This window comes from Balaenoptera acutorostrata, chromosome X (assembly GCF_949987535.1).
Source record: "Balaenoptera acutorostrata chromosome X, mBalAcu1.1, whole genome shotgun sequence".
NCBI lineage: Eukaryota > Metazoa > Chordata > Mammalia > Artiodactyla > Balaenopteridae > Balaenoptera > Balaenoptera acutorostrata.
This window is the reverse complement of record NC_080085.1, coordinates 99,013,917-99,025,874: the sequence shown is the minus strand read 5'-3', so window position 1 is coordinate 99,025,874 and position 11,958 is coordinate 99,013,917. Positions and strand designations below refer to the sequence as shown.

The 11,958-nt window shown below is 41.7% G+C and overlaps 1 protein-coding gene across 1 annotated transcript; it reads right to left on the bottom strand.

The window, feature by feature from the left end:
• Nucleotides 1-4,954: 4,954 nt before the first annotated feature.
• On the bottom strand, nucleotides 4,955-11,040 carry RTL4 (retrotransposon Gag like 4). The gene is made up of 3 exons (XM_007185460.2): nucleotides 10,940-11,040; nucleotides 6,399-6,575; nucleotides 4,955-5,570 (listed from the first exon to the last, which is right to left on the bottom strand). Exons 1-3 carry the CDS (start codon nucleotides 11,038-11,040, stop codon nucleotides 4,955-4,957), a joined length of 894 nt encoding a protein of 297 aa, XP_007185522.2.
• Nucleotides 11,041-11,958: the final 918 nt, after the last annotated feature.

Sequence of the window (11,958 nt, the reverse complement as noted above, 5' to 3'; positions counted from 1 at the left end):
TGTCAGAAATGGACATTCTATCAATATATTTTAGTAGTGTGAAATTAAATGAGTATCATTAACAAAGCATATATGACCCAGCAATCCCACTACTGGGTATATACCCTGAGAAAACCATAATTCAAAAAGAGTCATGTACCACAATGTTCATTGCAGCTCTATATACCATAGCCAGGACATGGAAGCAACCTAAGTGTCCATCGACAGATGAATGGATAAAGAAGATGTGGCACAGATATACAATGGAATATTACTCAGCCATAAAGTTATTTGTAGTGAGGTGGATGGACCTGGAGTCTGTCATACAGAGTGAAGTAAGTCAGAAAGAGAAAAACAAATACCGTATGCTAACACATATATATGGAATCAAAAAAAAAAGAGATGGTTCTGAAGAACCTAGTGGCAGGACAGGAATAAAGACGCAGATGTAGAGAATGGACTTGAGGACACAGGGAGGGGGAAGGGTAAGCTGAGACGAAGTGAGAGAGTGTATTGACATACATACACTACCAAATGTAAAATAGATAGCTAGTGGGAAGCAGCTGCATAGCAGAGGGAGACCAGCTCGGTGCTTTGTGACCACCTAGAGGGGTGGGATAGGGAGGGTGGGAGGGAGGGAGATGCAAGAGGGAGGAGATATGGGGATATATGTATACGTATAGCTGATTCACTTTGTTATACAGCAGCAACTAATACAACAATGTAAAGCAATTATACTCCAATAAAGATATTAAAAAAAAACAAAAAAACAAAGCACTGAGCACAGTGCCTGGCATAAACCAACTATTAGTTCCCTTTCTCTAGACTCACACAAAGCCAGATTTTATGTCCAAAAGGATGAATCTTCTATGCATAGGGAAAACTGAAATTCTACAGGGTTCTCCATGTAAAAGTAAATGGGGTGGGTGGAATATAGTCACAATTGGCTTATCACTGAGCTGGATAGATAAGAGAACCAGTGCCATGTAAGGTATGTACTAGAAGTCAATGAGCAGGAAGCAGGTTCAAATAGACTGCAGAATCAAAGCCAATACCAGGAAGTAATACCAATAATTTAGTGCATGAATGCTCAAAGTTATAGTGGCAATCAATGACTGGAAAGTGTGGTTCAAATACCAAGATAGTTCTACTGATTCTACTAAATGGTGTAACTCACTTCCAGGACTTTTGTTTGTAAAACGTGAGCAGTGACTCTTGCATGAAGGTGACATTGAAGATTCATGACACTATATTCCCTTGAGTGTTTTTCCATTTTCCTGGCCAAGTGAGACCTGAAGCTTCATAGGGACGCAATAAAGCATGGCCACCAGTGTATCAATAGAAGGCTTTATAGATGTAACACAAGCTTTCAGAGCTCTCCCAAGGGCATGAGGTGTTACATTTTGCCCAGAGGCTGGTATATCTTAAATTTTCTATTTTGTTTCAGAGATGACTATTATCATAGGCAAGATGGTGCTGGGTGGAGAAGATCTTCCAGAGTCCAAAAAAAGGGTGATATTTGTTTTAACCATCATGGATAGAGGTGAAGGCTCTATGGGTCTGATTGAATAATGAGAGTCACATGGGTCTCATGTGCTGCTATCTGGACAGAATGGAGGTAGTGAGAATTAGGTCAATCATACACTCTTCTCTCTCTAAAGGTGCTTGTCAGGGGCTCATGTCTACAGTCATGTGTTATGTCTTCATCCACGGCAGTATATTCTGATGGTTAGACTGAACTATGTGGTATTGTAAGAAGCAATTACTTATGCCAGGTACCATGGTGCTGGGTGTGAGTAGAAGTAAACGCAGGAAGTGCAAACCATAGGTATTTAGGAATGTTATTATAGCTGTAGACAAATGAGAGAGATAAAGAGGGATACTGACTGACTGTTGAGGCAAGGCTCCCAGGGAGGACAGTCTTCAGTGGATTCACTATGGTTCACACTGTGATGCTGACTTTGCATGGTGAGAATCTTATTTTGTTTCCAGTGTGCTCAGAGGTGATTAGGGTCTGGAGAACGGATGCTATTAAAACCACAAAAATTGATGTATAAGCCAAACACCCATTTATTCACTTATAATGAGAATTAACTGCCAAGTAGGCTAGAACACTTCATGTCAGCTGGTTAGCAAATTTTCTTCCCATAACAAAGTTTATATGGGAGAGTAATTAAAAGCAGATTATTTCTTAGCGCATGGAGTCAGAGCAAGGGGAGTTAGGTGACAATCTTAATGGCTAATGACACAAATTGGGATGGCCTGGTGCCTCTACCCCATTGTAGGTGGACCCTGGCGGGGTCTGCTGATCAACATCCCCTCTCTGACTCTAGAGAGATTACTGATGCCTTATGGCTCTTTAATTGCCCCCTTTTCTAGATTCCATGCAAATCATTCTTTTGTTAACAATTCGTTCTTCAGACTTGTAAAATGATTAGATTCCCTCTTGCTTGGTGGCATCAATCATGTAGCAGATCTGCCTCCCTAAAACTACAACCTTGGTTGGACCTGGGGGTTCCCCAAGCCTTTGCAACTGCAGACGACATCTTTGAGTAGGGTACATCTCGTTTGTTCTCTGTAGATTTTAATTAGTTTCACTCTCAGAGAAATTCACTTAGGTGTAAATTCTGAGGACTCATCCATGTAACTCTCTTTATGCTAAGTAATTAATTCATTCTAATTGAAGTGGATGGTGTCACTATAACAATATTTTAAAGTGGTAAACAAAATGGTTGCTAGCTAGTAGGCAGTAAAGCATTATCCCAGCATCCTATTCATATGGTCAGTCTGGCTGTTGGATTGTATCACATAGAGCACAAGAGGTCCTTGATTTGGAGTTTCTCAACAAGGAGCTTCTAGAAGTAGGAGGTCAACTGAACTTCATAGCCCAGGATTAATTATCTGTTCTGAGAGGGTATGGAATCTGAAGATTTCTTGGGGAAGAAGGTAATGTTGTTGCAGAGGGAAAGTCCTCTGCAGAAAATAAAGTGACATATCTTTATATGTAAAAAGTACATATGCATAAAGAGTACACAATGATAAATTGTGGCCCTAAGATAAAGAAAGATTGGTGATTAAGCCAACTGAATGCTCCTGTCAACATTCCAGGATGATATTGGTGTTGGTAAGGAAAGTGACTGGAGGCCATTGGGTTAGTCCTTTATTATAGAATTGGTGGTACTAGATCAGGATACCTGCAGGTAATACCAGAGTCACTTAAAGTTCAAATAGAGATCCGTTAGAGGATCTCATACAATCCCAGTACACTAGTGGGAATTTCTTACCACAATTGAAATATGTGCATTCAGGTCTCCTAGTTGTCAGAGCATATGGAGTAAGGTGGATGTATAGCAAGCTGTTAATAAAGGAGACTCCTCGTGAATACAAATAAGAATTAGCACAGTGGTTAGTGAGGCACTGATGGGTGAAAAGATCTGTTTGTTAGTGTTATAGGATAAGAGTAATAAGGTCCTAGCTGAGTTTAGGTATTGTCAAAGCATAATTCTCCAGGCCAAACTACAGTGGCGCTTCATGTTCTGAGAGGCCTTGATGGCTGCTAGGAAATATGGAATTACTGATTTTACTTCAGGAAATCCATTATGGGGACATACATCAGCCCTAAGAAGCAGGGAACAAAGAGCAGGTAATTACCAGAAAACACCAATTATCACTGCATATCCTTAACATTTTAGGGATTTTTACCTTTTCAGCATAGCACTACTTTTGCTCAGAAGCATTAGGAATCCATACACAGAATTAATGTATGCCAAAAGTAAAACACAAGCAATCATACCCCCATCTCGTGAGTTTTATGTACAGATGGTGTTGATGTATATGCCCCAGGATTTGAAATGTGAGATGGTTCAGACAATTGTCTGCCATTAATTGCTCTTCAAGATCCTCAACTAGATGAAGGTCCCCAGAGGTGGTCCATAAGGGTAGAGCTTAGCATCAGTGGGCAGTGATCCTAGATGGTGACTGCACTGAGGCCTCTAGAGTCAGAAACTACTGAAGGGCCTGATCCTCAGTCTTCAGTGGAGATTTAGTTAGCCAGGTTCCCTGTCTAAGGCAGCAGGGACATGCTTCAGACACAGTAATTATGATGGGACACATTCCCCAACTCTCACTAAATACTTGTTAGAGGTCATTATCCTAGAGCATTTTGACTTGGCCATAAGACATGCTGGAACCTGAAGTAGGTTGTTGGAGAAAAGGGGAGTAAGCTAGGGCTTAAACTAAAAACTTGGCTAAAAACATATACCTGTCTGAAGGGCTAACTCTCAAAGAAGTGGACCCAAAGTTCCAAGCAGACTGCTCAAAGGACCATACCATCTAGTTTGTCAATAGCCAAGAGATTACTTTTGAGCAAGCAGCCGTCTTTAAATAGTAGCAAAATATATAGCTGTATGAAAAGGTGGCATAGCTGTGTTTCCATGAAGGTTGGTTTGTGTTAAACTGGACTCTAGTCAATAGGTGGAGCAGGATTCAGCCTCTAGTAGGAGAATGTTAGTAGGATATGGAAATGCAACTGGGACTTCAGCCAAGAGTCCTAAACCAACAGGGGACTAGGATACAGACCAGTGAGAGTAAGAGTGAAGGCCTTGGGCCAACAAACTCAACCCAGGTATCTATCACCTATTGGTGGGGTTGGAGTTCCCAATGTATTGCCAGGGTGGTTTCCATTGGGTCAGACTGAGCAGAGTTTTGCCTGCAGGCTTTCAGTACACTTGGGAAATTAGTCCCAACTGTAGAAAGTGCCTGGGAATTGTTTTCATCATTGCTTTATCAAGTTTGGTGATGGGTCACCAAATGAACAAGATCTGGTTGTTTAAATTCTCAGAAGCATAGGAGTTCATGACTGTAAAGTGGTATCCCCGTTCCCCATCTGTATTTTAAATGTTAATGCAGGATATAAATCAATGAGGCTGGAGGTGAGAGGGATATAAGTTTACAATGCGACCTGCCTGGGCTCCTCTTACTGGTGAGCTGGGTTATTTATCCTTGCTGGGGCTCGAGAACGTTTGGCAAGGCAATCTCTTGTGAAGTGACCAGCCTGGCTGCAGTAGAGGCATGACTGAGTTTCTTGCTGGCGGGCTCGTTTGGCTGGAGTGAGAGGCGGCTGGCTTCCTCGAAGCTGTATAGGGTCTTCCTTGGGTGGTGGACCTGTGGGGTTGGAGAGGGCTTGGTGGCGGATCAGGGAAGCCAACACTGGGATCTGGGCCTCTGACTGCAGGAGCTCTGGCCTGTCACTACGTTGCTTATCCAACTGAATACACTGAGTGATAAGGTCTGGGAGATTGTCCATCAGATCTGTGCCACTTACTTCAGCCTGAATGGAGTCAGCTAGTTCCTCTTGGAAGTGATCACTCTGATTGGTTTCATTATATCTCAGATTTTGAGCAAGGAGATGGAAAGTAGTGGCATCCTGCTGAGAGAAGTTGTCCCTTTTGTCAACCTTAGCATTCACCAAGGGGTTCATTTCCTGTTTTGTGGGCTCACCAAATGACTGCTGTAACTCAAGAACAAAGTTCTCATATTGCTTCAACAGAGCACTCTGGTAGGTGGTGATTCTGTGTAATTCTCTACTGTATCTTCCGGAATCAAGTGAGACTAAGCAGAATTGAGTACCAATATTGGATACCAATGGGCAGACAGTGGTTTTGCTCTGTGATCAGAGAGACGGTGTCATGAGCAAGTAGCCAAATCTGTTAGCTATGAAGAAGTCACAAGGGTATGCTGAGAGCTGAGAAATGCCAAAAACTGTTGTCCACTACTCAGTGTTGCCTCTTCTTCATGGAGAATGCCAATGTTCTGCACATTCAGAAGAAATAAATTACCTTAGGACACATAGAAGATTTGGAATTAAGAAGATAAATACAAAAGTTACAGTAGATTTCTCTCCCCACTCCCCTTCTTGGTAATATGGAGGCAATTTGCTCTCAGACTAAGCTTTTGATTCTAAAGTATCTTTCTTTATCAGAGAATCAAAGAATTTTACAATCCAAAGTGATCATAGAAATCATCCAGGCCAAATTTGTAATTTCACAGATGAGAAAACAGAGACCTAGAGAAGTAAAAATGTTTGTCCAAGGTCATACAACTAGTTAATATGAGAGCTGGCCTGTTCATAAGAACTGCTGTCCAAAACAGCACTTCCTCCAGGACTACAAATGTGCTCATTTGCTTACACTACTTGGGCATAATGATGGTTCTTGCCCCTTGCTACTCCAAACGCGATCAGGGAACCAGCAGTTTTGGCATCACCAGGGAGGTTGTTGGAAATGCAGACTCTAAGGTCCCACCCCAGACCTACTGAATCAGTGTTCCATTTTAACAAGATTCTCCAGGTGATTCGAATGTGCATTGAAGTGTGAGATGTGCTGCTCTAGAGAGCACTTAGCCAGAACTGGAATACTCACTGGTTGGACTTGACCCTCAGGGCTCCAATCATAGCCTGCAGTGCTGTGAGGATCCGATTGCTATGGTGGTAGTTAATCCATTTTTTCTGGCTTTCTAGTCTGTGTCTGAGGTCACATTTGGTTGCCATGGACATGATTAAGACATCACAGGCAAGATGAAGAGGTGAGATTGAGAACCTAGCAAAGAAGAACAGAATATTCCTAAATTATAAAGATCAAAATGTTCAGCAGTCTTCCCTGCATTGATAACAAGAATATAGCAACCAGTAAAAGTTTAAAACAAACCCCAAACATATCGTATATTGGTTGAACTATTCTGCTATGTAATTCCTCTCACTGTCCTTTCCTTGTGTAGTATTTAAATGTATTTAAATTGGCCATCAGTGGGGAAAAAAAATGTGTATCACTGAAAGCAAGATTTGATTCCCTAGGTTCTATTTGATGGCACCTCTTCTCGAAACCTATGGAAGAAATTATTGGAAGAATGAATTAGTGTAAGATGGGGGGCCAGAAACTTGCCTAAACACTATCGGTTGGATGATTTGAAGAACTCATTTGCTTCTCAATTTCTTTTTATCTAATGAGGATGACTGTCTTGTCTACCTCAAAGGGTTGCTGTGAGTATCTATGAGACAATAGATAGGTGCTCTGAGTAGCAACAAAAAAATGAGAGACTTGCTTCCAAGATTGTTCCAGTGCAGCTGAACAATGCCAGTGGTGAGGCTCTACCCTCAGTGCGTAACGCCAAAGTAGAAAGATACTGTCATACCTCCTTTCATTCTTCCTTTCCATATCTCACCCATCTAGTCTACTATTTACCTTTCAGACATCTTTCACTTTACAGGTGCCCATCCATGAGTTTATTCCTGTCAACCCAGCTAGGTGTCAACTGATAGCTAATATGTTAATTATTGAGTGTTAATGATTGACCTTTCCCAGGGCATTCATTTTTGTTTCCTCAAACTTTAATGTGTATAAAAATCCACTTGGTCCCAATCTCTAGCAATTCTGATTCAGTAAGTCTGGAGTGGATGCCAGGAACCTGTACAAGTTGGCTGGCAGATTTCTGATGATGGTGGTCCTTGTGAGAAAAGCCATCCATACAAATATCATGGAATAAAGCCATATTAGTAGCATCTCAGAGAAGTAGGGATGGGGAGGAGACATATTTGGGGGTAGGAGGTTGACCCTCAAATGATGTAGAATAGGTGGTAGCCTATTCTACCTCCAATAAAGCCACAAATTGCCCACACTGTTCTTAACAACTGCTCATCTCTCCCAGGTAGTAGAGAGCAAGAGTTCAGCGTGTAGGTTCTAGAGTCAGACTGACCTGGGTCCAAACCCTGGCTTGGCCAAAAGTCGTGTGACTCTGGACAAGTTATTTAACCTCTGTGAGAATCAGTTCCAAACTTTAAAATGGAGATGATATTAATACGTGCCTCTTGGTGTCATGAAGATGAAAGGAGATGAAAAGAGATTAGCACAGCTTCATGCAGATGGCAAATGCTCCATAAATGTTAGCTATCATTATTCTAGGTCCACAGTCTGTGTTTTAGAATTTAAATTATTTTCAGATTTTAGAAAAGTAACATAGAGTATGTACTGTTTATTACATAACACTCCCAGTAATGTCTGGGAAAACATCCCATAATTAAGCCATTAACATTTCTGCAGGAAAAAAATGTCTGAATATTCATGCTAAAAGAGATAAAGACTAAGTTCATGTCAGTTCAGGTCAGGTTTTTCTGCCAAATAAGTTCTGGCACCAAATTAAAAAAAAAAAAAGCTTCTGTTGTACAGAGCTTTTTGATTTCAGAATTGAAGGTAAGGGTTTGTGGACCTCTACCAAACTCTTTTTTAGGGGGTGCAATTATAACTTTTCCTTCTCTGTCCCTGCTTTCTGCCATTTGACTCCACTCTCAGAAGTTCCAGAATATGTGTAGAGGTCTCCAGTTTCTTTACAGAATTATGTATTCAAAGTGGCAGATCATTTAATTTTTCTAATTATGTAGCACTGGTGAAACACTTGCTAAAATTATAAGCATTAGCCCAAATGCAAATCATACAATGGCACTGTTGTCAATGGCAGTTGCTTAATCCCTCAAAGAAAATCTACCTTGCCTTATCATTTTGGAAATTGCTCTCCTTTTAGAGGTCAATGGCCTTCTATTGGATTGTTCCAGCAGATCCTGCGGGCAGAGTTGACAGTCTGGAGGAGTTCCAGACCACAGTCTTTCGGAGACGAAGTAGAGACAGAGCTCATAACTCAAATGCACAGGCTTGAGGGATCAGACTAGTGAGCTTGGACCAGGTCTGACAGAAAACTGCATATGCTTAAGCTTTTCCTTAATCAGTATGTGTTTCAACTACAAAAACAACAACACAAAAATAGGTTTAGTAAACTATTGCAGGCCACTTTGATGTTTGTGTTCAGTTTGAACCAAAGCCATAGTTAAGAGTTTCCCCAGATATAAAACTACTCCACTCTGGAGTCCCCTAAGACCCCATTTGGAGAAGGGCCTGTAGTATCCTGCTGCTTGTAAGAGAGCTTTGTGACCTTACACTGTTTTATTTTCAAGCTGTTCTACATAACTCATTGGAGAAGATTGAACTAGGGTCATGCAACTACCCAAAGCAGTTGCATTTTTACTCTTGTTCTCCAGATCTTCTAAGGAATGCTGTGGTCATAGGAGCTAAGCTGATAGATAAATAACCCTCATAAGGTGACCACAGGGGAATACTGTTTGAACTTGTCTGAAGACTTGGGTGTGACCCCAGCTCTGCCACTATCTATACTGACAACCTTGGGCAAGTCACTTCCTCTCTCTGGGTCAGTTTCTGTATCTGTATAATGAAGGGATTGGGTTTCTTGAAGTTTATTAAGATAAGAAATTCTGATTCAGGAAGGTTAGCAGGAGACCTAGGAATATGAATTTTTTATAGGCACCCCAAATTATTCTGTGTTAAGAAGTCTTCAGATTTTACCTTGGGAAGATTGGGCGACTGCCCACACAAAACTCCTGTGTTTGTCAGAGGTTCTCAAATTTCAGGATACTTCAGAATCCTCTGGAATTTTAACATACAGATTTTTGGGCCTCACCCCTAGACAGTGTGATTCAGTGGGTCTGGGATGAGGCCAGATAATTTGCATTTTAATCAAGCTCTGTCAGTGATGCTGATGCAGAAGTTTCCCCAGCAACACTTTCAAAAAACTGTAGGCTGAGTAATCTCAAAAGGCCCTTTCTGCTTCGGCACTATCTACGTTTTTGAAAGTAGTAAATATTTGACTCCAAAAGTGGCCCCTGAAGTGTGTGATATGTAGATTGCTTCCTTCCTAGACTCTGCTTGAGGCTGCATGGTCACCTCTAAACAGTGGGCTAGTGCAGACCTGGCTCAGGCATGTGAGATGTAGCTGGCTCAGAGGCAAGAGAGAGAGTAGCAATTGAGTTGACCCTGCTTTCAGGACTCTGTAGTTCCTGCTGGGAGTTATGTACTATTCTGTTCTGCTCTGCCTGTGAATGAAGTAGAAAAATCGTTCTCTTATCCCCATATCAGACAGAGCAGCCCAGCTGGGATCAATATGCCTATTGCTATGACTCAGACCTCATAACTTCCTTTAAGCGTCAACCTTCCTTCTGGCTCAGCTGGACCCATGGCCTAGCTGCTTATGAAGTTCAGCATGTCATGAACACTATCTACAAGTATTCCCTGTCAGTTTCCCAGTTTTCCTTTCGAATGTGCACAACTCTATTAAGGAGCCATATCAGCCTTCCTGCTCCATGGGTCTATTGAACATTCCTCCTAAGGTCACGTTTCTCAGTCTCCTCCTTCACCTACCTTCTCTCCTTTGCCTACTGTCTCTGCTGGCAACCACAACACATGTCTGAATGATTCTGCTCAGTCACCAGCCAGAATCATGACCGATAACATCATCCCAGCAATACACGACCCATTTGCACTGTTCTTTTCTCTCAATCCAATAAAGAAAAATGCCTAGAAGGAATGGGAGAGTTTTTCTAGGAAGGCAAGGATCTGGACACTGGATGGAAGGCAAGGTGATCTGCCATTAGGTAGACATCATAGCACTAGGGTTGAACACAGAGTATTACATGGAGTCAAGGAAAAACCCCAAAGATAGACTCTATTGCTTCTTTGCTGTACTTGCCAACTTGATTCAGGCCCTGAGGGGTACCAACGTTATATGGGTGGTGAAGTGAAGACTTCAGGGAAAGTAGTCATGTTTTGGAGGTGTGTCAACTCCTCAAGATCAAGTGTGCTGCTACTTACAGCTATAAGAGATGTTATAACATATGGCAGATAACCTTTGTAGCAGGATTGGGTCTAAGTTTCATTTCAGACCTGCAAGTGCTGATGACATGGCAGGCCTCTGACACACTGTAAATGCAGAGATTTTCATTTGTTTTTGGTAAGAATAGGAAAGACAAGTCCTGTTTTCCTTCAGTTGTATCCAACATTTTTGTACGTCTTTGGTAATAACACTTGTGATTTCTTGAGTATCTAATTTATGCCAGCTTACATACTCTGATTGGTACTGGCTGCCTGGAGCTGTATGTAAGAGGATTCTGGACCTGTAACTGGCCTCACTGGTAGAATGTTGTGAAGGATTGTCAATGTCTGCCATGGGGGCTGGAGGGATAACTGCAACATGCTGAACATGCGTTTGTTACCTCTCTCCTAGACCGTATGATCCTCACAGTAGTCTTATGAAGTAGGTATGATTATTTGCATTTTACATATAAGGAAGCCAAGCCCCTACCTGCACTTCAGAACATGTAATCATGCCCACTCCTGCTTTTAATCTCTTTCTCCCCTCACCTAAAAGCCCTCTTCTTCCTATGCTCAGCTTAAGTTCAGCCTCCTCGATGCAGCCTCCTCTGACTACTCAGACCCTTACTAACTTCTCCATGCCCTGAACTGTGGAAAGACACATGATTTTATGTTCCCTCCTGGAGGAAGCCTCTTTCCTTTAAACTCCCACAATACCTTGCACAGGGCTGGTTCCATGGGCCTTATGTAAATCTGTGTTGATGGATACACTAAGATGATAAAGGGCTAGGGGAAGGACAAGCAAAAGAATCCCTACCAGTAGTAGCCTGAGGTTAAAATTGTGACAAGAAAAATAAGACCTGGAATCTAGCCATGAAAATCTGATCAAAATGGGAGGAAGCTGAGTAAGCAAGCAGGGGGATGGGATCTCCGTAGAAGTGGTCTGAGCTTGAGGGAAAGTCCAGCAGGCATTGGTATCACCAGTTTTTGACTTTCTATCCACTATCTTCCTTTCTTCCTTAAGCCCCATAAATTCAGTGATTTTTTTTTTGGCAAGGCAAAACAAATGATCATGTCTGACAAAGACTTCTTTACTACTTCTATGTTCAAGGAAGCAGTCTGGGAGAGTGCTTTACATAACTGAGTGTGCACCTTGTCATGTTTTATAAGAACAGTGAGATAACATTCTAAATTGGGACCATCTCAATAAATCTGGGTTGAGCTATCACCATACCCATCTAATCAATATGTGAAAACATTAAAAGAACAACCA

Excerpts from the sequence above, each read along its gene's own strand:
- RTL4 (XM_007185460.2), bottom strand. The coding sequence starts at position 11,040 with ATGGCAGACATTGACAATCCTTCACAACATTCTACCAGTGAGGCCAGT. Across the intron at positions 6,576-10,939 it reads GGCAGCCAGTACCAATCAGA|GTTCTCAATCTCACCTCTTC; the intron begins GTATGTAAGCTG and ends CTTCTTTGCTAG. Across the intron at positions 5,571-6,398 it reads CTGAGGGTCAAGTCCAACCA|ATACAGTAGAGAATTACACA; the intron begins GTGAGTATTCCA and ends TGATTCCGGAAG.